Source organism: Labrus mixtus, chromosome 5 (genome assembly GCF_963584025.1).
Source record: "Labrus mixtus chromosome 5, fLabMix1.1, whole genome shotgun sequence".
NCBI lineage: Eukaryota > Metazoa > Chordata > Actinopteri > Labriformes > Labridae > Labrus > Labrus mixtus.
The window spans coordinates 11,864,909-11,889,972 of NC_083616.1; the positions used below are offsets into that span (position 1 = coordinate 11,864,909).

The 25,064-nt window shown below is 38.4% G+C and overlaps 1 protein-coding gene across 1 annotated transcript; it reads right to left on the reverse strand.

The window, feature by feature from the left end:
- Window positions 1–1,413: 1,413 nt before the first annotated feature.
- Window positions 1,414–24,519, reverse strand: antxr1a (ANTXR cell adhesion molecule 1a). The gene is made up of 18 exons (XM_061037865.1): window positions 23,984–24,519; window positions 20,843–20,914; window positions 20,678–20,749; window positions 20,014–20,095; window positions 19,794–19,827; window positions 18,935–19,014; window positions 18,259–18,327; window positions 17,800–17,880; window positions 16,852–16,912; window positions 14,486–14,584; window positions 10,764–10,833; window positions 10,589–10,667; window positions 10,312–10,407; window positions 8,683–8,724; window positions 7,665–7,760; window positions 7,303–7,470; window positions 6,449–6,529; window positions 1,414–2,776 (listed from the first exon to the last, which is right to left on the reverse strand). The coding sequence occupies exons 1-18, from the start codon at window positions 24,133–24,135 to the stop codon at window positions 2,363–2,365; spliced, it is 1,848 nt and encodes a 615-aa protein (XP_060893848.1). The 5' UTR covers window positions 24,136–24,519; the 3' UTR covers window positions 1,414–2,362.
- Window positions 24,520–25,064: the final 545 nt, after the last annotated feature.

The window sequence follows — 25,064 nt, forward strand, 5'->3', positions numbered from 1 at the left end:
GATGTAATGTTTATATATGTTAGACAGCTGTGCTGTATTGGTGCACACTGAGTGGAAACACAAACTGGCAGCAGCCTACTGACATCTTGCACTGAGTTTGTTTGACATGAGAAATCCACTGAAAGCTGCCCAATAGAAAATGTGCTTGCATATGGATCAACTTTAAATGAAAAGTCAGATCTTAATCAAAGTCGCTTTCTTTGAGAAATTCTTTAGCTCCTTCTTCAACTATGTCCTGTGCACTGCCCCCAAATTATGTCACAAATGATTAACACCAGAGAAGCTTTTCTGCAGCCTGTCCACATATCCTGAGGATTGAATGGGGCCTAATACTTTCCAAGATGGCTCACTCCATTCGTGCATGTGACATAATGCAACATGTGAACATGTGGAGTTAGTTAGCCATCCTCTGCTTTCCTTTTTTTCCATCAGAGGAGGTTAGTGAGGTTCCTCTGTACTTTTTGCTAAATCAGTGGTCTTGACTGACTGTCAGATGAAATAATAGAATAAGAAAATTGCATGTAATAAGAATCTTGAAGAATATTGTTATATCTAAACATAGTGTAGAGTAAATGGCAGGTGGAGACATACTATAAAATGGTGAAAATGAATAGAACTGTGGACAAAAAGCCACGTTAAAAAAATGAACCAATTGATGTTTTATAAGGCTTTGATGAAAGCTTAAGAGTTCCTGTCATAGAGTAAATCTAAAAGCTTTACAGGTAAGTTACTCTAGTTAAAAAAATGTAGACAGAGTCCAATTTAATGCACTTGAACTGTTTACTTTATTTAGAATGAAAAAACAAATATGTCTATGTTCTGTCTTGGTGTAAAGTTACAAACATCCTTTGGGACTCATCAGAAGATTCCGCTTCATATTTACCTTGTGAAAATAAACCAAGTACGTCTGTGTAAGATGATATAACTGGCACATTGACTCAGGTCAGGCTGCTGTGGCTGTCAAACACAAATATTGAATAGTCACTAACACACACACACACACACACACACACGTGGTTGAATAAAAATTATTGTTAGTCTTTAGTTTGATGAGCAAGACAGTTTGCAAAGCGTTTCCCTGACTGTGACACATTTATTTCCACTCTGAGGTGCACAAAGATAGGCCAGCTATATTGTAGCAGATTTGTGTTTCTAGTGTGGGACAAAATATTATTAAAATATATTGTTGACTTGATGGTGCATATTATTGATATATTTATATGAAAAAATACAGCGCACTAAAAAGGCAATTTGCCTGGCAATTTGACTCACCCCATCACTACTTCATGGTCAAAAAAGAAGTTGCAGGATAAAAAAAAGAAGAAGACATAATGTTGGCAGCGGTGAAAAGAATGAAAAAGATGAAGCGTGATAGGTGAAACACCAAATTGTAGTGAATAAATACATTAAACCTGAACTTTACCCTTTATTTTTGGGCATTATGTATCCTAATGTCAATCAAATATTGAAATGTGATTTTTATATGATTGTGTTGAAATGGATTAATTATCACAGAATAGACGTATCATGATATTAAAGGTATCCTATCCTATCGTATCATATTGTATCTTGAGTTACCCTCTGAAATCCCACCACTGGCTGTTTCATTTCCCTTACTGTTGTGTTAAACAGCAACAAATGTTTTCTAACCTAAACAATTAAAACTCTGAAATTGTGGTGCTTAACAATAAAAAGTACAAAAAGAAAACATATTTCTGTTTCATAAAACATGGTAGAAATTAATAACATTTCTAAAAAGTACCAAAAAAATGACCAAAGTATTATTGCATGCAGTTGCTCAACATTCAAAAGTACAAAAAAGTCAAAAACAGGGATTTAAGATGTTTCTGCTGAGTGTGTGGAACATTTGCAACTTGAGTCTTATCTCTTATCAGGAACACAAAAACAGAAAGAGATTTAAATGTCAAGGTTATTTCAACATGACTGTGCTCCTCGTCAAGGGCCCGTGTAGAATACAAGCTGTTGTGTCTTCTGCTGGGTCAGGATTTATCCAAACTTGTGTAGTCATGGAGGGGACGACAGGGCCTGAAGCAGCCCTGAGGATCATGGAGGTGAATGTTTTTCAGCTCATCTCCATGACCTCATCTGTAGGGAATGTCTGTGTAATTCAAGCATTAGAGCAATTGCACTGTTGGGCTAAATGTGTACAAAAGTCACTGTAGACATATAGCTGAGTCCTCACTGCACCACTTCACAAGGCAGGAAGACCACCGTCATTAAACAACACACTCACATGTGCTCGCTTGCAGGTACAATCAATAAAGGTCATGTGCTGATTGTTGCTGGGCCTCTCAGTTTCTTTTAAAATTCCTTTAAACTCTCTCCGTCTGCTGCTCGAGCCCTACAGACCCGGATGAGGTGGTGGGCGAGCAGGTGGAGGGGCTCGAACTGGAGGAGGTCCCTGTGGAGGAAGAGGCAGGCAACCAGTCGGGGAGCCAGAAGGTGGAGGACTCGGGGGAAACATTGGCGGGGCAGGTATGTGCAGGTTGGTCAGAGGGAGAGCCCGGTTAGGAGGTGGAGTGTAAGGGGGCGGTGTGATGGGAGGGGAGGGACTGGAGGAGCCGGGTGGAGGTGTTGGAGGAAGAGGTGGCAGGGTTGAGAAAGAGTACGATGGAGATGATGAGGGGCTGTTGGGGGTTGGTGGGAGGCTGACCTGAGGTGGAGGTGGAGGCTTGTAGATTGGAGATGGGTGGAGGTTGTAGTGTGGGTAGTGAGGAGAGGGAGACTTTGAGCGGGAGAAGTTCATGCACCTACCCTGATGATTAAAAATAAGAGCAGATATTAGAGGAACTCATAGTGCTGAAGATTAATAACAAAACATTTGATATTTGATGAGATGGGCATGTCCATGTGGGCCTTTGTCCAGAGCAGTGACTGTGTGTGGCTGGCTAGCCTAATGGAAAACAATTGGGCGTTTCGGAAATAATAACTTTATTTCATGAACCAATACAAAAGCCTCAGGTTGGCTTACTTTGCTGAGCAAAGTTAACTTTCATAACAGCATGTAGTCCCTTTCTCCAGTATTTTTACACCAACATTCAGCACATTTAGTTTTGAGCTTGTTAGCAGAAATGCTGTAGACACACGCCTTGTTTCCTTCCATTGATATAAAATAAGATTAACAGTCAATATTCAAACAGTCATATATTTGCCTGTCATGTATAGTCCTACAAGCAGACAGAAAATTGTAGAAAACATCTTGCTAGCTAAACACAGTGCAGTGGCTTTTTAGCTAGCTACAGAATAAGCTAATGGTTTATTAAATTTATAAAATAATTCTTCACAGATTTTTCTCTGACAACTGTTAGTATTCGGTTTCGTAGCTTCATATGTTAGCAGTAATGGAGTAAAACCATGTTTATCTAATACCAGACATAGTCTACTAAATTGGACATAAAATAACGTGACATGTGAAAATATAATTTAAGAAATGTTCTGTATTGAAGAACATGTGATTTGTCATTCATAGTAGTTCCGCTGAGTTTGTTTCTCATCATGCTGCTTTATGTTAGTCTTAAAGTCTTGGACCTTATAGATGATATACTTGCAAGAAGACGTTTTCTAAACCTTTCATTTCCCACAAATTCTTTTTGCTTTCTGTTAAAAAATACAGATGATACAGCGACGCTCCCTTATAGAGGTCTTGCCCTTTGAAGACACTCGACATGCCTGTGTCTTCAACCTTAATCACAGCTGCCGTTGAGGACAGTTCAGGGCTTTCTGTGCTTAGCATGGACAAAATAAGCTGCCGTCACTCTCGCCCAAGATGAAGTCATGAAAGAGAGACTGCATATTTAAGAAAAAGCTACGCCCAGGCCCGGGGACAAGATGCACTGAGGGGATCAGGGAGGTTCAGTGATATGGGATGACAGCGCTGCTCTGTGCCTCTTATTTACCAGAGGGGCGAGATGACCTCTTCAATTCAATTCAATTCAGAAAAACTTTATTTGTCCCCGGGAGGCAATTCAAAGCTGAGACAAATCCTGGAAAAATGTTGCATGTCATACATAAACAAGGAAGAAAAAATAATGTCAACTTGTTATCGTTCCCTCAGCGTTATGAGACAGTGAATACTATATATTTTATTGTCTCTTGGACTCTTCCATTGTTTTATAAAGTCTCAGCCAACCTAAATATTAGTTAACACTGAAGACAATGTAATAATATAGTAGTTCAATGTTTTATAATAATGAGTTTATTTTGCTGGGATGTTCTTTGTGATTAATTTCCCTGTTAATTACCATTAATGGAGACTCAGACATTTATGTCAAGTAACAGGAACCTGACTTGTGTTTCTGTCTGGCAGGCAGTAGGATCAACATGCCTCCTACCCTCCTCCCACTTCTCCTGAAAGGATTCATTTAGGGGAAGTTATAAAAGCAAGGCTTTGACAAGAGGCTCTTAATTGCAACCAGAACAAGCTTGTTTACTGCAAACCATGAAGGAGACAAGTGCCCAGCTTTTTTTTTCCATGCACTAATTAAGAGTTTTATAGTGTGTAGGACTACCTGGTACACTTCTAATTAGAGTGCAGTGTGTTAGCTATAATAATTGTGCCTGATATTTCCTGTGAGCCCAAGGTAACTCTACATAAACTGAGCATATTGCTTGGCTGTTTTTCTTTTTCAAAACTGTATCAAAGTTGCCGTGAAGTAAGACCAGCTTGCCTTGTTGACTGGTTGACAGTTTCAGAAGGATTAATACTGGGAATAACTTGACAATAAGATAACCAGAACTTGTGTTTAAGTTGACAATTCAGAACAAATACAAAATAATACTTAATTGTTTGAAATGTTAAAAGAATAACAAACTTTTCTTGCTTTGTTGGATAAGATTATTTATAAAATGAATGGTTATTAAATGTGATTGTCTCTGTATCAGATTCATACATATTCTGCTGATGGGAATTTAATGCTGCAGCTGAATTACAGAGCTAAAGTACACTGTACACTTCTACACTTCTCTCCAAAAAAGTTCACCTTCATTTACTTGTTAGAGGAGCAGTTGTTTAAATATGGTATTCTGTGCATGGTGTGCAATTTGTTTTTGCACTCTGGCTTTAATTTAAATTGTCTGTTAGTGGGATATGTTGTAAACTGGTCCATAAAACGATTTCAAATGAACTGCTTAAAGAAGTCAAGCTTCCTGCTTCTTAGCACTCTGAGTGAACCACATTCAGTCAGCTAATCTAATCACTAACAGCTATCAAACACTTGCTCTGAGTGAAATACATATCATTTAGTGGCTGTAGATGGAAATATTTCTATGAATTTATTGTTATATTATTTTTACTTTACAGATGTCTTTACACTATCAGCTTAAGTTTTAAGTGAACTACATTGCACCCCTGGGTCCTGGGCTTCTGTTTCTCCTTCTCCACCTGTGTTCCTGAGGGCTCAAACAGCAGCAATTGATGGCGATAATGAAATCCTTAAATCATGGCCACACTATAAATTCCTTTAAGACTAGAGAGTCAAAACAGCTGTGTGGTATCTTATACAGGTTAATGAAAATAACCAGCCAGTCATCAGACAGTTAATAAAAGGCTGTGTGTGAGAGCAGACATATTGTTTGGACTTCTTTTTTATAGGTTAACAAATGAAGTTGTCTTAAGGTATTATGGCTTAACCTAGACAGGAAATGATGCTTAAAGAAGGCGGAGGGGCCCTGCAAAAAACTTGTACAAAGTTTATTGGTATCATTTCTAGCCAAAAAGATCTGATTACACACTTAACAAGTTGCTGTACATTTTGCTTGTTGCACTGGCAGATATGTTTACTTCTTACAAGCAATTTAAGCATAATTTTTGCTTTTTATATCTTGGTTTTTCTGGACTTGTCAGATTGACTGTATATCATATTAAATGTGATGAGACATTTCTGACCTAAAATTAGACGAACGTTCTTGCTAAGATTCTTTCTAATCTCACTTCTCTCACAACTCTGAATGTAGCGGCTGCCTGCATTTATTAACATTTGTTACTCAGTGAAAAGTGCAGCATAAGCCTTTTTTTATTCTTATGGATGATCAATACAGAACCCCCTCAAACTCCTTTTCTTCAACACTTGAAGATCCCACAGTCTCAGACGCCGTGTTAGCTGCCAACAGTGGAGGTCATCACACAGTTATCCCCCCACTGCAGCTGGCCTTTGAGGAATTACATTTGCCTTTTCATAACGACTTCTCCAGACACCTTTACATCGCAGCATACTGCAGCCAGACGGTGCAGACCAAATCCTAACTCAACACAAGTTTTCCCATGAGCCTCTCTGTTCACACTTCATTGCTCACAGCTGGTCAGTTTTCTCAGCATTTTCAGATACAGATTAGTCTCGGCCAAAAAGCAAAAGCAGAGCCAAGGCTTTACGTCAGGCTGCTCTACAGTCATATTTTAAGACTATCAGTGCAGCTTTTCAGTTATTCTTACCTTGTCACCTGGATGAGGTCTCATTACAGACACACGGTCGTAGCCTTTCCTTAAAAGTACCCACAATGCATCCAGTTTGCTCTATGGAAACAAAGAAGACATACATCTTAATTTCTCAAACACCTGAACAGGTTTATGGTATCTTTTCATTACACAACGCCTTGAAATTATTTTTAATCAAATTCCTGCAGCCATCTCACAGCAACACAGAACTAAATCATTTTAGTTCGTTGTTAGCTGACTTCTCATAGTTTTCAAACAGCAAATATTTGTCAGATAAGAGCAGGAAATGCAGCTGTTTTTCTTCACAAAACTGCTGGCTGTGCATCCTTGCTCCCTGTAGGTCAGTCCTAAAGGAGTCTGGTTTCTATTAGTGATCCCCCAGCGGACTGGAAGGCGTCAGAACAACTCCTTTAACCCCGTGCTGGCCCTGGAGGAAGCGACTGTGTGCCAGTAGTCACCTCAGCGTGATGACCTTAACACATCTTGTGCTTTTTTCACTTTGACATTTCAATCATGCTATAACTTACATATACTCAGACAGATTAATAATGAGGGATTTGTAGCTGATATTTACTGGATACACAACACATGCTAACAATTTAAAAAAAAAAAAAGAATTTTTCCAGAAGAGTTTTTAAACAACCAGGAGTGCTTGCATTAATTAAATGTAAGCTGAGCTCACAGACTTGTTGGACAACTATCAAAGAAATCCTCCACCATATCTTGTTTTTTATGTCCCTCAGTTGAAATGTATTATTCCTGTGTTTATCAGTTTAGTCAACAATGAGACTTTCTTCAGACCAGACAAATCCCCCAGACAGTTTCCTCCTCCTCTTGTCGTTGTTGTTTACCTGAATGGGTGAGTACCACTTGCGGGGCCCAAGGGGTTTGTGCATGCCATTGTTGAGAACCCTCATGGGGGACGGAACATACTCCTGCTCAGGCATCTTCACTTTGGCATTTTTGGCCTTTTCCAGCTTTGCTCCTTCTTCTGTGGAGCCTTTTTCACCCCAACGGACCTGAAATGGGGAGAAAAGAGAATCATAATGTATCACTAGCTGATCAGGAATAGATGGTCAAGAGTATCTAAATGTCTTTGCCTGGTATTTAAAATGTATACATGAGATTGTTTTCAGAGTAGCGCAGGTGTTATGGGTTATTGGGTTGCTTTCAAGCCCTTCATTCTTGAGGGTTGAGATTTACATGATCTCACCTCCATCCTTTTTATTCCTCCTACTCCTCTCCCTCCGTAGTACGAGGCATCCACAGTCGGCCATTTCTTCTTAGGGGATTCAAAGTCTTCATCGTCCTGTGGCAGAGGGAAAGTGAGTTGGTGTTATTGTTATATATTTATTTTAAAAAAGCCACTTCCAGTTGTAATCACAGGCAAAAAAATAGACTTTGAATGTTTTTTTTCCAAATGCATACATGTCAAATAACACCCAGAATTTGAGTAACCTGTTTGAAATGTCCTTTCATTGGTCACTAGGAATTAAATGAAATGCCTCTGTGTCTGGCCTCCCTCAAACACCACCCTAATTTCTGTCCCCTCTGTGATGTCTGTCAGATCAGAGGAAATTAGAAAGCCCACTGGCTAAACCTTTGCTGTTTCAGCTCTCTAATACAGCCCCTCTGACTCATAATCTACCCGGATGTCGAACAGCAGAAGCCAGAATAAAGGCTGGAATTTGTCTTTGAGGCCATGAAAAAAAAAATTCGAGTTAAATACATTTTCTGTTAAACAGGTGAAATTGATGCAGCCTAATGTGCTTCACTGTCCAAAGATATCTTGGTGTTTTTGTGCAGAGGTTTTAGGCGGTCAAAAAAAATAAAAAAATTGTTGATCAAATTTATGTGAAATAATATGATGAGTCAGTTGTTTCTTCAGCGTTAACCTCGAAGACCCAAAAGTGATTTGATAAACATGAATTAAAGAAAATCAACATTTAAAAGAGTGAAGGTAAAAACAACAGTAGAAGTCAGGATTTCATTGTTATTCTAAGAGGGCGTTAACCCGCATCACATTTATGGAATTACATAATGAGTGAAATCATAGATTAATGCCAGACAGCGAGAGTGTGACACTGCATGGCCATTTAAGGTTTACGATGTCAGAATAATCAGAAAAATTACACAACCTAAGCACTGCCAGCTGTCTTAAAGTCTTAAATAATGGGCTTTTTCTTTTGGAGACATAAGAAACAGATCAGTGTGCGCGATGCAGCTCCTACCGAACTCTCGTCCACAGGTGGTGGTGGCGGCTCATGGATGATCTGAAAAGATTGCATGCGACGAGAAGGAAGTGAGGAAACAACAAAAAGTCACAAACAAGTATCTCAAAATAGATTTTTTTTTTATAAATTCTACATGTCACAGCAATGTTTACTTCGTGTGAAACAAGATGAAAAAACAGCAACACATGGTGGAGGAAATGTTTTCCTCCTTCATGTCTTTTCTCCTTTACAAGAGCAATCGATGCGCTGACCTAGAAATCTGCTCGCCAGATTCTTGGGCCTGACGTTGATTAGGGAAAGGGAGGAGTACTGAGCTCATAAACGTTGTATTGTTTGCTCTTACTCTCCGTATATAGCAATGCAATCCATTACATATGCTATGATATATCATATGTGATATTTATTATTATTGTTTGTGAAGTTATTTGATGAAAACTCTCAAATGTCAGAGCAGGTTGTGTGCTTCTACATGTTGTGGTTGCACAGGTAGTGCACAGTTGATACTACGCTTTAGTCTCTGTTTTGACCTTTTTCTCTTCTCGTTATATATGTCACCACCTTAGCTGTCAGGGATTTTCTTTCCTGTAGTTTTTCTACATAAAATGCACTTGGCAAATTAAGTGATTCTAATTCAATTTGTTCCATTTTCCTCCGTGCATCACCAAATGCTGGACCTCAAACAATCCCCCATGGTAACCCAGCATCGCTTTCCTAAACAGACTTGCTGCACAGACTCCAATTTGCAACTTAATGGAAGAGAACAGAAAAAAAAATAAAGTAGGAACAGCCATGTAGTAAAAGCTGACATCTCTCTTTCTCTATCCCTCTCTCTCTCTCTCTCTTTCTCTGGCAATTCCCAACACTCTTGTTTCCAGCACTGGAAACATTGAAGTTGGATGTAAAAGAGGCACTCTTCATTTGAGAGGAGATGGACAGATTTTGGTAAAGGAGTGGCTGCCTATCAAGAGACTTTGATGACATATTTTCATGCTGGTGGTTTGACCACTGTCTAAATACTGGCACCGACATGTATGCACAGCAGATTGCAACCATTAAGCTTTCTTTCTCTGGTGAGTTATCTTCCTTCTCAAACTCTTAACCTAAAACAGCCCATTTCAGTTTTTGTTTCCTGACCACTCACTGGAAATTCAGCCTAATGACTGATGGAAGAGTTTGCTAACTCTTACCAGTGGAGGTCTACCAGTTCATTTATCCTGGAAGTGTTGGCCAGAGGTCACCTTCTGTGACCTCTTGGAAAGGCAATTATTTCAAAGGCACCATAATTACTTAAACACATGTTAACCCGACAACCTTGACCTCTTCTGATTGTGGACTCATATACTGCAGGGATGCAAAAAGGCCAAATGCTCTTATTGACTCTTAGACCCTGACCTCCTCTGCAGGGGGAATGTTGTTGAGGTTAATGAGATGCCGTAAGGGGGCGTTACCCAGACCAAACAGACCAGCAAAACACATCTCTCTCTGTCTTATTGTCGAAAAAGCAAATGACTGCATTCCAAAAGTATTTGAAGCTGCCTAAAGTTAAGAAAGAATCGAAACAGACGCTTTCTGTAAAGCAGCATGCGGGCATGTTTTGATTGCATTAGTGTTTTTAGAGGAACTCACCACAGTGCAGCAGAGAGGCCAGAACCACCAGAGGAGAGCCAAGACCAGGAGCAGCATGAGGATGAGCAGAGCGATGGCCAGGATGGTCCCATCAGACTGGAACAGAGACAGACACGTCAACACAGACCGTCTGAATATGGAGAGCACCATTTAGATGTAAACCACTTCTCTAGGCTTTATTATTCATGCGGGAAAGAGGCTGTTTGGTTGGATCTTCCATGGAATCAGTGCTTACAAAACATTGTTTACATTGGCTCTTTTTTTACATTGCACTCACACAGCCTACAGTGGTAATAGTGACCGAACTGGAGATGAAACTGAGTCCTTCGTTCATACTGACATAAAGGTTTGCTGCCCTGCAAAGAAAGGGAAAAAATATCATGTTAGTTATTCAAGTGGTGTGTTACAAAATCAGAGTGGATGGGGTCATATATATAAATGTCAGGACTTACATCCCTTCATCTTGAAGCACGGGTGCTGGGCAGAGAAGATATGTATCTTCCACAATCAAAGGCTTTACCACTATGGAAGAGACAAACATTACAACGGTGCCTTGTGGAAACAATTTAATAGTATTTAATTTGAAAGTATTACCACCAAATCTTGAATCAAGATAAGATAAGATACAATATTATATGATACGATAACCTGTTACAACAGCCAAAGTCAAGGACAAGAGGAGTCAAGTTATGGATAAAAATGCAAAACACATGGATACAATACTGACAAAAATTAAGTAGAATATAAAAACAATATTATAAAAATTATGTACACCCATCACAAGGTGATCGGTTATGGACAGAGAAATGCACAACATTGTCAGAACGTACACGGTGTGTCGCTTGTTTGCTGATGTAATTAATTGAAATACTGCAGACTATGACTATATTCAGCCTGGTTACTGTAAGATTAGTCAGATTGCCTGACTTACATCACAACTTCATTGTAACTGTGAGTCGTCTGGAAGAGAGAGAAGTAAAACCATGCAGATTTCTAAAGAAGTGAAACGATGTCATTTCTTTCAGTGTGACTGATTAACAAACTGTCTGATGGGAATGCCTCTTCAGAACAACTTCTTTGTTGTCTGCTTTGTCGTGATGTTTCTATCTCCTCTCAGAAACACTGATAGAACTATTTCACCATTGCTTTTGTTTTGCAGGCTAATCCAGATCTCCTCCTTAGCCAGCTGGCTTTTAGGAAAGCAGCTCCAACTCGCATCATCGCCCAATTCTGTGTTTATTCTGGCAGAGGGAGTACATACCCCAAGACTGAGGGAATCAACACAAGCAGCAATACAGTTCGCGGCTGATCTTCTCTAGAAACACCATGCAAGCATGAGAGGAGAGGAGGGGGAGAATGGGGGAACAGTGCAGCCAGGAAAGCTCGGCGCCAATATAAACTGGCCCAGATATGGTCCAGCTCAGAGTTCATCTCAAGATCCACCTTGCACTCAGAATGGCCTCAAGCTAAAGTGGTATAGAGCGTTACAAATAGGTCTCGAAAAATTACAACAAATTCCAGTAACCATCTGTTACCGTTAAACGACTTCCAGCTAAGACTTCTTTTACTGTGATGTGTTTAGGTAAATGTTTCCATTTGTAGGTGTAGCGCTTGTTTATCTGTTTCTCTTGAGTCTGACTTAAACAGTTTATCAGTTACACTGCAAACTTGAAAAAAAAAAAAAAAAGAATCTCTCTTGTTTTACCTGCAAATGACATGAGTCATATTTGCACAAAATAACAACATTGTGATGAAACTGATTAGTAAAAAGTTAAAATGCAGGCTTCGTCATGTCTGTCCTAAAAAGGAGAAAAAACGACTTTTAAAGTGCTTGCTGGTTAAATATGACATCAATGTGTTACGGCCACAGAAAAGAAAGTTATTATATTACAAGGATAGTCCTACATTAAAAAGACAAAAGTTTTAAGAGGAGAAAGTCATGATATTACAGATTAGTCAATACATTTACAAGAATAATGTTGTAAACTAAGATCAAAGTCTTTATTTTACAAGATTAAATTTGGAAATACACTAGATTAAATTTGTTATTATACAAGAATAAAGACGTAATGGCCGTTGGGCTATAATCCAAGTGTTATAGTTAAAGCATCCATTTTTAAAGCATTTTAAAAGGCAACGATTTCCATCAGAAATTTGCACATTTGTTTCATAAAATGGTTTATTCAGAATGTTCATGGTTCGTATGCTTGACAAGTTATTTTCAATCTGAGATATTACCTAGAATCATTTTTTCATTCATACTCAGTTAGGCAAAATGGAAAACGTTAGTTTCTTTGAAACGTTACGATTGTTTGCACCAAGGCTATTCCTTTAGTAGAAAAGATAGTCTTCTAAAGACACTTAAGAAGAACTTAACCAGATGCTCCATGTTCCTCTTTTAAACATAGGAGGGTGGCTGCTTTTCTGCTATGACCTTTCAAACTAACACATCTAACCATTCATTAAAGTCACCACTTTATTATTTTACATTTACAACTTTAATCTTGTGAAATTATGTCAGAAACTTTGATTTATTTTTTTCTTCAACGCAGGCCTAGTTCTCCAATTGTAGATAAATGGCGTTTGAAGTGTATATGATGCATTTCAGGTAGTCAGGGAATCTAAACACTGATCGGCACGAGGAGCTTTTTGTGTACATATCTACATTTTCGTGTAGCATCCATAAATAGAGATAAGTTTGACCATAACTGAATTGACTGTTAGTGTTTTGCCGATGGGCTGACTTAGACGTGGGAAGCTTCTTCCTGCCACTCCACATGTGAAAGACCACTCAACATTCAGCATTTCCCAAATTAATTAATCACATCTTCAAAAACGTGTCTCTTGAGTAACATGGTTGAATATTATCCATAGGATAGTTTCAACATCTGTCACCAAAACAAAGGAGAGCTCAGAACAGGACCTGCCAAATCGCAGCTTGCCTGTTTTTGCTGCTACTTTTTTCCTGGAGACACAAAGTCAAACAGTGATTCATCTGTTCAACATATGCACTTACATACCGCTGCTTTTCCTTTGAGCCATTTTACAATATTTGTGAGGAAAACAGGACTGGAGAGGAGGAGTCATTGAGGGTAAGTAAAGACATGTTAGAGAGAAGAGAAATGGTTTTCATTTTCCACATATTCCTCTCCAGGGGAGCCAATGTTGGCCTTATTATTTTTATTTACAGTTAACCCCTGATGTGAAATAAATAATTTCCAGAGAATTGCGAGTAAACTTTCTGAGAGTTAGTGAATTCTGGAGGAGGAGTTAACAAGCATTATTGGACTGACGTAAGGAGATAATTTTACTCTAATTGTTTCCATGTCTGCAATGCGCCTGCAGGGAGGTTATGCTGTATTCTGAGGACATTTCAACAATAGTTTAAACACTGATAGGACTTTTTAAATACAGTTCATTGAATTTTATTTGAAGAGTAAGTTGTGCAGAATTTGCTTTTTTAGAAGATGTGCAGAATCTTGATGGCATCATCAAAGTAAACAAAATGTACTGTAGGAAACTCTCTCTCTCTCTCTGGATTGCTAATAAGTTCAAACTGTGTGCTAACTGTACAGATGTGAGAAAGCAGAAAAGATGGTAAACATGCAACGTGGTACTAACACAGAATCAGGCAACTTAAATGCAAGCTTAGAGAAAACAATAAACTCAACTTTTCCCTCAGAGGAGCAGACATTGTGTTTATGTCTCAGTGCTCATGAATACCTTGCCTTGTAATTAGACCAGCACCTCCTGCATCACTGTGGCACGCCTTGTAGGAAGTGGTTTAAAACTGTTACAATAAGCTACTAGTAAAAAAAAACCATAAGGAATCTGGCTGTATCCCCAAAGCCTTTCTTCTGCTGCTATGAGTGTGTACTGGTTTCTCTTGTTTCTGGCTTCTTTAAAGGTTGTAAAAATGACTCAATATGTTGCCTTGATTAAAATAACCTCAGTATGGCTGCTCGTTTGATCACAGATGACTTCAGCTGTGTAGCTGACCTAGTGTTTGACTTTTGGAAAGCTAAGCTTTAAGAAGAATTTTACAACACACTCATCTGTTTATATAATGTCTGTATCAGCTTTTACACTTTGAGTCACTGTACTTGTGTGTAATGAAACAGTTAATGCAGTGAAGCAGTGAAATTGAGAAGAAGCTCAATGATGTTTCACTCACTCTTTGTGTGGGTCTCGTTGATGCGGAAGCTGCACAGAACCTTATCGACGTTGCGGGCGTGTAGGAACCCATTTCCTCTCACCACTACTTGGAAGGTCTCTGAGCGAGGAGAAGGAATATAAAGGTCATCACACACAAAAAATCAAAATATATTTAAGTTTTATTTAAGTCCAAAATAAACCCAAAAGCCATATAATGCTATAAAAAATACTGAACACTCCCTTATTGACTTCACCTCACTGTGTTACTGACTGAAATGACAGTAATTACTGAACACATGCAACAATAACACCTTGTTCAATTATTTAAATAAAACCATGCAATGATTAACATTCATCTTAAAAAGGAGATTGTTCTGTGGTCTGTTAGTGTGATATCATTATTAACCCTCATGGGCCTTCTTTGATTCCTTATTACTTTTTCTAATTTAAAATCAACTTTTCATACTAAAAAATATATATATTTAATTGATGACCTATTAGAGTAGTTTTTAAACAGCTTTTTCCTTTTACAATCTCCAACTAAGTCAATTGAAACAGTAAATGATTTAGACATCCAACTGGAAGTTTGACCTCTCTGGGGTCATCTTGAACCAAAACAACATTCCTTGTATATACATATATATATATATATGTTGCAGAATATTATTATAGTACATTATTTAAAAAATATTAACCTATAAGTAACAGTAACATGTTGTTTTATGTCTTTCTTTTTTTGTCCGATGTGCAAGCCTCATTAGTGGTTAAGGGAAGGGTTCCATCATCGTTAGATTTATATATAGATACTGATAGATCAAATATTTAAGGAAAAAGTTAGATTATGGAATGATCATCAGTTTTGCACTTACAACTGGAAAGAAATGACAACAAGCTTAAAATTATGTCTCTGAAATATTTGTTTTAGGTGTTACACAAGGATCACTTCTAGGCCCTGTATTTTTTTATAATTTATAATTTAGTGTCTTCAATTACTGATGTTAATATCTTAATGTGGATGATATTCTGTATTGTTTTTTCTCTGACTTTTCAACTTGCTCTTGAGTCCTAGAACTGTATTGTTGGTATTTTCAGAATGCTAAATCCTTATCATCCTAACTTTGACATCAACACAAGCTAACAGTACCTGATGAAAGGATAAGCGCACAGTGAAAAAAACTCTCATCACAAATATGCTAGTTCTCAGTGCCAAATATACCCACATGCAGATCTTCTATATATCTTACCCACTTTACCACATGGCTATCACAACCCAAACAGCAATGCCTTCAACAGACCCAGGCTTGTTATGAAAGCTCCAGGTAGTGACAACACTGATACTACCTACCCTACCACATGGCCCCATAGTGGCCCCTCAACCAAAACGTAACTATTCCTTTAAAGAAAAAGGACAGCAAAGACCACAAAAGAAAATAGAAAAACCCAGAGAAGTCTGAGGAGAGATATAAGAAAGAGGATAAGGGATGTATAGAGCCAAGGGTGAGTTGCCCTGTCTCTGGTGCCTATCGCTCAGGATAGGGCTGTTAGCCTACCTCCCCCTACTCCCTTATTTAATCCCCGTTTAATGAGGGAAGAGAAGTGAGGAAAAACAAATGAGAGAAACTGTTTTCTCCTACCATCTTCATTTGACATCTTCTTTACAGTCTTTCGCAATCCCTGTCCATGCATTCCCAGTTCTCCCAGTAATGAGATAGCTTATCGTGCTATGAATCTTTTACATTCCACTTTGACTGGAAGAACCCTAACTCCTCATTTTCAGCTGTTCAGCTTCTGCTGCCAAATCTGCATACCTAAACCTTTTTCTTTGGTACGCTTCCTCCACAGAGTTTTGCAAAGGAACTGTCAGTTAAATGAAATTAACTATCCGATAACTCAGACCAAAATACAATGTCAGGCCTCAATTTAGTGAAAGCTATTTCCTGTGGAAGAACGAGTTTTCCACTCAGGTCTAACAGCATCTCCCAATCCTAATGATTGGAAACAACATAACCAATTTCATGTTTGTTTGTTTTTATAGCAAGTGATAATTATTAATTATGAGTATTTGTTTTTTTGTGCAACAACATGTAAGAACAAATTCTAAAGATCAGCACTAATTTATTTTATAGTCATTTTAAGACAATTATCTCAAACCTCTTCCCCTCAGTGCGACGTTGTTTTTACTGAGTATTATTCTGTTTGAATTCATTTTAATTCTGAATGTTTCTGTCTGTCAATGTAAATTATTCAAACTATGAACTTTTTAGGCCTAAAAAGGTTTAATTGAATTATAGAAATTGTAAAGTTTCAACTATTGAAAGGTTAAATAAATAAATACAAAGTTATTGAGTTGTCTGAAGAATATGAACAAGCGGTTACTCATCCTACCTCCTGCACAGATACTAGAGGGCTCAGCTGCCAGGATCTCAATACACGATTTCTTCAGGATCTGAGGAGAACAGGAGAAAGGTAATGCAGAGCTCATCAATAAAGGTCTGTCTATTCAGCAGTCATTTTTTTTTTTTTTACAAAGCAACACATAGGCTTTTAAAAATATCCTTTATCATTACTATTTGAAGATTCTATTTTGTTGCTTGCACAGTTAGTACAGCGTTTATCTCTTTCCGATTGTGGTTATCTATACTCTCTAAACTGAAAGACTGGTTAACATTTGTCACAGGGGTCTGATGGCTTGAAGTTTCCGTTCATTCTCATTTCTGTTCTGCAGATGGATATGCACCTGCTGCTCACAAGGAACAAAGCCATGGTTATCCTGAAGATGAAGAAGACTGACTCATGAAGGACTTCACGCTCAGATAAATAAGAAATAACATCTTTCAGGTTGCCGCTAATCTGTTTCAGATGATGGACAGCTGCCAGACCTTTAACTCTGCTCACAACTTGTACCCTTTTGACGACAGCGGTATTACAACAACACGTTTTTTACTCATCAAAAACAACCATTTAAGTCATCTTCACCAGGTGGGTCTTTAGAGATAAAAACCTTTTGATAATGTTTAGAAGACATCATTCATGATGATGAAAAGTGAGAAAGTCACAGTTGCAGTAGGTTATCATAGAAGTCGTCTGGCCTGGTCGGGCTGCATGGACAAAATGACTTATCATGCTTTAAAACTATTTAGTATTCTGTATCTGTTTGATCAGTGTGTTTGTAGATTAAAGTAGAGGTGACTAAAGCAAATACATGATGTTAAAGTAATATGACATCATGCTGACCTCTAAATTAATAATTGTGAATGTTTCTGATAGAGTAAGGCTATATTTGACTCGTGGGTGCTGTTTGAAAATGATTTTGAGCAGAACTGAAACACTTACTGAGTCAATGACGCCTTGCAAGGCCTCAAATCCATCGTTGACAGGGAAGACATGATCCTTACTGTCAGCAATGTTTGCTAGCTGGAGAGAAAATATGTTTTTACAATCACAAATATTAAGTGCATACTTATTAATCCAAATCACAGATTTATCTTTGTTAACAGCTTAAATGATTAAAGGGGGACTCATATGATATAATTGAGTTTTGTTAAGACACGCTGTAATCCGTAAACTGCCAAAAACTTAAATGATGGTGTATGTAAGACTTTTAATATGGTTGTGGATTTCTTTTAATCTGGGCTAACTTTGCCTTTAAGAAATAAAAATGACTTTGAAACTAAAACAAATTGTTTCAGTGTTTTACAAATACTTTTTTTAGGAGCTTCAAAAATACAATTATCATTTTTTTCTCTGTGTAAACATCATGACACTTTAACAGTAACAAAAAAAACCACACACCTGTGTCTCATTGAAATCCTTCACCCCCACGCAGTAAACAGAGGCACCCAAACTTCGGGAGCGATTGGCCTGTAAGGTATGAAAGATTCAAAACAGAAACAGGTAAGCTTAGCAACTGGATTCAACTACGGTCAGCATTTCATGACATTCAAAAGGCTCATATTTGCCCAGCATCTGACAAGAGTTTACACGAAGCTGGGCAACACCATGTGTTGATTAACAATTGAGACATCATAAAACAGTAGAAACATCACATAGATGCATGAATGCCAAACAGATCACTCAAGATCGATATTTTATTTTTAAGTAGTAATGCCTCTGTGTTGAATGACAACCTCAGAACTCCCACAGCTGTCAAGAGCAACATTTCCAGCTACTGAGAGCTTCATCCTTCTGGCACAAGATGTGAACGTTTGTCTATCATCTGCATCTTGCGTTTGCACACCTTCATCTGTGGTTTCTGAATAAATCACATGACCTCAGTACATATGCGAGGAAAACCACTGGGCTTCAGTACAGACTCTGTGACCCAATTTCTTCCTGACTATATAGGAGGAGGATCAAAGTGGAGGTGTATAGGCGGGCAAGTGTTTGATCGGGTCCATCATGTGTTGGCTCAAATGTTCCACATGGAAATCATTTGTAACCCATTTAACTTCTCTTTTATCTCTCTCACCTCTCTCTCAGCATAGTAGAAGAGATCCTCGTGCAGCTCTCCGTCTGTGAGCGCTATGATCACGCTTGCAGTGCGATAACCTGCAAAAAAGAAAGAACTTGGTCACCTTCGCTGCAATTTCACTCATCTTATCTTCCAATATAGCCTAGTTGGATGGCTCAAATTCTGTTCTTACAGCATTACTAAATTACAGGTTGTAAGTCATAAAAATGTAGGGTATACCTGACAATCCTTATCCAACTTTTCCATAGAAAAACAGACAAGAAAATTGATTGTGAAAAACTGGAGGGAAATTTAGCCACATTTCAAGTCAAGCAAAAAAAATAGCTACATTGAGACGACAGCTGATGGTAACAATCACGCACTTCCTGGGTTACCTTTTGTTATTTTACATCACATTAGCTGGTAGGTTGTTACAATTAGTTTTAATGTGTTCCAAGTTAACATCGTTTGAGGAATTGAAGCATTTTCTCTTGTTTGATGTTTGAATACCCAACTGTTGGTTTGTAGAATCGCCCTTGCTAATGGTTATATTATCCAGAAACTGGCTGGATGCTAATGTTTTCTGTTATCTGACTGCAGCTAATGGGTCGCTGCTGGGCGATCATTGAGTTAGATAATTGATAACAATTTTCAGAACTACTCAATCTACACGATTACAACCTGGAATACTGCGGTATGCCATTATAGCCTAATCTGAGCTTCCATCTTGAATTTGACCTCAGAGAAAAATGACCAATAAGATAATTTTGTCAGTTGCAAATGACCGTGCCTTGTTAAGATTTCTGAAATTTTGTACAATCAACTGACAACTTAGCATGATTAAGTGTAATATGAAACAAAGAAAAGTAATACTGACCTTCAGTGTTTCCATAGTAAATCTGCTCACTGGCCTGAGACAAAAATGAAGGGCTGGTTTGAAACAATATATGATCAATCTTGTAGCATGCAGTCAATTAAGGAGCTCCTCTGTTCTTTAACACAACATCCATTTAGCTCTCTGGACAGTGTTGTGATTGGACCCAGCACAGAAATAAAGCAGATGCTAATGAGGAGTTTGACATGCAGAGGCTGCTCACCCTCAGGATGCCCTCGTGCATGAAGGTGTCTCCTCCAGGTTGAACCCCCTGCAGCTCCTCTAGACCTTTACGAATGCGTTCCCTGAGCAGACATACAAATATAGAGGTAATCTGGATTTGAAATGAGATTGTTAACGATCTCATTTTTTTCTCAAAATGTTTGTTTTGTCAAATTCATTTGTGAACATACTTTTGACTAAAGCCAGACACTTCAAGGCGTGGTAACAATAACAGTTTCCATAAGGACAGAATTTGCAGAAAATACCAGCAATGTGTAACAGATGAGCGAACAGAAACAGTATTGGTAAAACTGTTATGGAGATAGACAGGAAATTAGCCCTTTGTAGAATAAGATACAAGGAAGCAGTGATGCAATAAAAACATTTTGTGGCCTTTTAGAAATTCAGCAGAAAAAATTCAAGACATGTAAGCTGCCCACAATGTGTCAAAAAGCACGCAGTGAAGTATTTGTCCAGATAGAGCGACAGATCAGACGGATCACAGGGGGGAAAAGTATCCAACTGAAATCTCTTCATGGTCGTAAAAAACAGAGAAATCAACTTTGTGTAACCTTAGTCCAAATCTGGTATTACACTCATTTCTTGTAGCTGCATGATAGAAAACAAAGGATTAAAAGTCATTTTTTGAGGGGATCTGCACCCACCTGTCTTCTGTCAGGCTCATTAAGATCCTTCCCTCAGTGGAAAACACAATGAAGGACATTCGCAACTGTGGACTGAAGAAAGGAAAGAACTAATTATTCTCTGTTTGATAAGTAACGTAATTCCATGTTACATCTTTTCCCATGGTCACTTGACTTTTTTTTTACCTTAAGAATTTATGAGCTAGATGTTCAACAAAGCGGTAGATTTCAGTCCAGTGATTCTGCACACTCCCAGATCTGATGAGAGAAATTAAGAAACAAATTAATGTGAGGATTTATTCTTAACTATTGTGATAGATCGACTGTATACGTGACTTCTCATCTGTGCTACTGTTGAACAATATGCCACGGTGTATTAAACTACTTACAACTGTACAAAGACAGTATATAGCCTTGTACCCCTCTTATATTGAAGTACCACTGACTAAAAGAGACACAAACAACTAATGGACGTGTCTCTGTTTTGTGTCCATAGCTGTTTGTTTCTACTTGTAGTTGTTTGCTTTTATCTGGCATCTCTAGTTTGCATCTCTCTGTGGTCATTTTGTGTCCCTTTGTACTTGTTTTTATCCCTCTTGTACTTTTGTGTGTTTTTTAGGTCTTTTGTGTATCCTACATTTGTGTTTGTCTCTCAGTTTTGCATCTCTTTAAAGTCATTTTGAGTCCCTTTGTTCAACTTTTTTGTCCCTTTGTGATACTTTGTGTGTTTTGTTGTTCTTCATGTAAATGGGGAATTTACATGAAGAACAACCCCCCACGTACAGGGGTAAAACCGAAGGCTTCTAGGCTAGACTGGAGGAGGTTGGGGTGATGTTGCCAGCAGCAGTGGAGTGTGAGCAACATTGGTGTAGGAGGAATCAGTGAGGAGGAAGTTGTGATTACATGGACTGCCTTGTGAGAATTAGCTGTGATTGGTTTGTGAGTGATTAGAGGCAAGGATTCAATCTGCATGCTGCTCGCTGACTTGGGAGTCCTGCATTTCACAACTCAAAGCTTCATTTGATCATGTCTCTTCGTAGTATTTTGTGCCGCAGTTTGTTGTCATTTTATATATCTTTGTAGTTGTATTTGCATTTCTAGTAGTTTTGTTGTCAGTCTCCAACATCCTGATTCATTGAAACACAACACTACTACAGAGACAGAATAACTACATTCATCATAACTTTGCAGAGGTTTACTGGCCCCCATTTTGACCTGAGCCCTGTGCCTAGTAGCCCAGTGATCCATTACTGGAATAAACTTTTAATGAGAAAAGAATTTAAAACAAATGTAAAAAGAGGAGTAACAACAGTTTCTTACGCCTCAGATTACAGTTTTTCATCATTTAATACACCTGCAATACTGTACATACATGTTTTCTACATTAAGCTTTCCTACTGCTCTTTGGTTACAACTAGCTTTCTTTCTACCTCTCTCTCTCACGCTGTGTCTCTCTCTCTCTCTCTCTCTCTCTCTCTCTCTCTCTCTCTCTCCCTCCCTCTCTCCCATCCAGGCTAATCAACTTGAAAATAATCTTGTGCTTTTGATTTTAACTTGATGTTTTTATTGGTTTGGATCATTCACACGTAAGGAGTTGCCAGCTAGTCTTATTATGTAATTATCTTTAGATAAATAGTTGTATCAGGTTGATAAATAACTATATGGGAGCTTGAATGTATCATTTTTGATGATTATCAGAAAGTCTTTTATCTAAACTTTGTTTTTACTCTGTGCTTCCCTCGACATTTCTCCAAGAGCCTATTTTGCCAGTGTTACCATGACAAGAGTCCCACCACAAACAGCCGGCCAACAGGCTGAAACACAGGAACATCTGGAGGTAATGGAGAGAAGGCAGTGCAGAGAGAGGGATAGAAATCAAGCAGATACTGTAAGATTCCAGAGAGGGCAGGTGGAGGACATCACAACTGAAAGGCAGCAGAGAGAGCTTAGATCACACCCAAAGAAAAACGTTGTTTTTTTAAGTTTAAAGAACAGCCATGCATTGAATTGAAGTCTGATGACAAACGCTGTCAGTGCACGCATGTTATATAAATCTGTGTGAACATGGCTAGCACTAACAAATATCCTCTATTACACACAATTTGCTTATTTTCCCTCAGAGACACAACAGTGAGGCTGAAGTTGGCACCAACATTTACTGTAGGACAACTGGAAAATCCATCACCAGCTCTGCAGGAAGAGTTACATATTGTGATCCACCAATCCCGTCATCAGAATGAGAGAAATTAGTTGAATGATGGTTATTGGGTTGACCTAGTTGACAAACACTTGGCTTGGTAAGAAAACAAGCTGTTTAAAGTCAGGATTGCAGAACAAAAATGGCATAAGCTAAGTACTCTGTTGCAGTCCAAATGAAACAGCCTGGCTTAGTTCACTGTCAGTGCCAGAGGAGCTATGTGTTCATATTCAGCTACAGTTTAAAGTGCGCTCCCTTCTAGTCCCAATCAACCAAGATAAACACTGTTCATGTGTGATATTCGGACTTGTAATAACCATTTTCACATGACCAAATGACGTCAGTTTTACTGAGAAATTATTTTTGTTTCTATCCTTCAGACAACTTAAAGAAATCTAATGAATAATTGAATCAATGTGACTGATAAGTTATGGGTCAAAGTTGTAGTTGAATGAAATGCCCACGTTGCATTTCTGACAGGAAACAGAGATAAATGAGAACCAGGTTAGACAAACATGGAAAGTATTTCCAAATCCAGAGCAGTGTCTCCACATGACGTTGAAGGGATGCCAAACATCCTGTTTCCTTCTTCTGTTTGCGGATCATTTATGAATTTACCTGGAAGCAATTTTGGATAAAGTCTACTTACATGGCATAATTTATGTTAATGATGAAGAACACCGAACACAGCAGTCAAGTCTGCTTCAGCCGATTGTAGCTGACTAATGGATAGGGGAAACCCTACCAATAATTAAGACCATCTGAGGATGTATGCAATGCTGAAATGTGGATTAAGAATACACAGTAAGTAATGCATCATCTGTCTGTCAATAAAGATATGACACCAGGGGGTGTGATGATGACATAAATGATGATGACATTATGATAATATTTTGGCAGACAGGAGAATCCATAGAACAGCATGAATGCATGCATATTAACTTCATGCATTCATTAAAATGCATAAATCAATGCATCATGAAACCTGAGAAGAGGATTCAAATCAAGATCAATAGGGATATACACAACAGATTTATCATAGACTTTGAAAGTGAAATTAACTTTTCAACAAAGACCATCCTTATCCTCCCCCTTTAAATATGTCAGGTAGTGTGTGTCAGGTAACTCACTTGTCCAAAACAAAGTAGAGATCAAAACCTCCGAAGCACGAAGACCCAGCCTGCCTACTGTCTAGATTTGGTCCAGCATTACCAGCAGCAAGAACAACCAGCACAGCACCAAATACCACTGACAACCAGGAGCCTCTGCAGCAGGAATGCATTATTCCAGTAGAAAAAGCTCGAATGTAGGATGAGATGATGAATTAAACCAACTTTGGTGGGAGAAAATCAGTTAATCCTTCATGCAGGTCTTCTTTCAATCCTCCTCAGGTATCTTCATCAAAAAAGCGATATTCCAAAGGGAAGCAGTGACTGTAACTGAAGTGGAGCTGAGTGAGCATGAGAGTTGTTGGGACCCTCTCATCATCACTGGATCAGACACAGCATGCACATGGATGAGAGGAGCTCCACCAACCCCCACTGCTGCTTTTTCTTTCTCTAAGGACAAGGTCGTGCAACATAGAGATCATCAGACCATGGATGTCTAAGAGTCTTTGCAACACTTGCCTGGTTATTCAAGTCTCTCTATCTTTCTTTCTCTCACTGTCTCTCTCTCCCTGTTAAAATACACTTACTCTAAAGAGAAAGAGAGCGGTTAAACGTTTCAGGTGAAAAACCAGAGTGTACTGCCACCTGGTGGTCATAAGTAGACGCTTTTACCGTACGCCAAGAAAGATCATTTTAAATATAACCTCAGTGAACCTGAACATATTTAGGAAATAAAGGAATAATTTGCTTGCACATACATAAATGCTTTGCTTGTATACATAAATACATTTTTTGTTTGCATATAAATAAACATACTTTCCTTTCACATACACACACACGCTACTCAGACTAAACTCTTGCAAAAACATACACTGTTAAAATTTATTTATCCAGGTAATTGACCCATTGAGGGCATGATCTCTTTCACATGGGTGACCTGGCAAAGAGGGCAGCAGCACAATTCATAAACATTACATGATCAAGAAACTGTTTACAACCAATAAGTTCAGAGCAAAACACAATTAAAATGTGCATATTGTTGTGTGCAGAAATTGCACAAGATGTAAACACAGATAACAATTTGAAAACACAGGCACTGTCC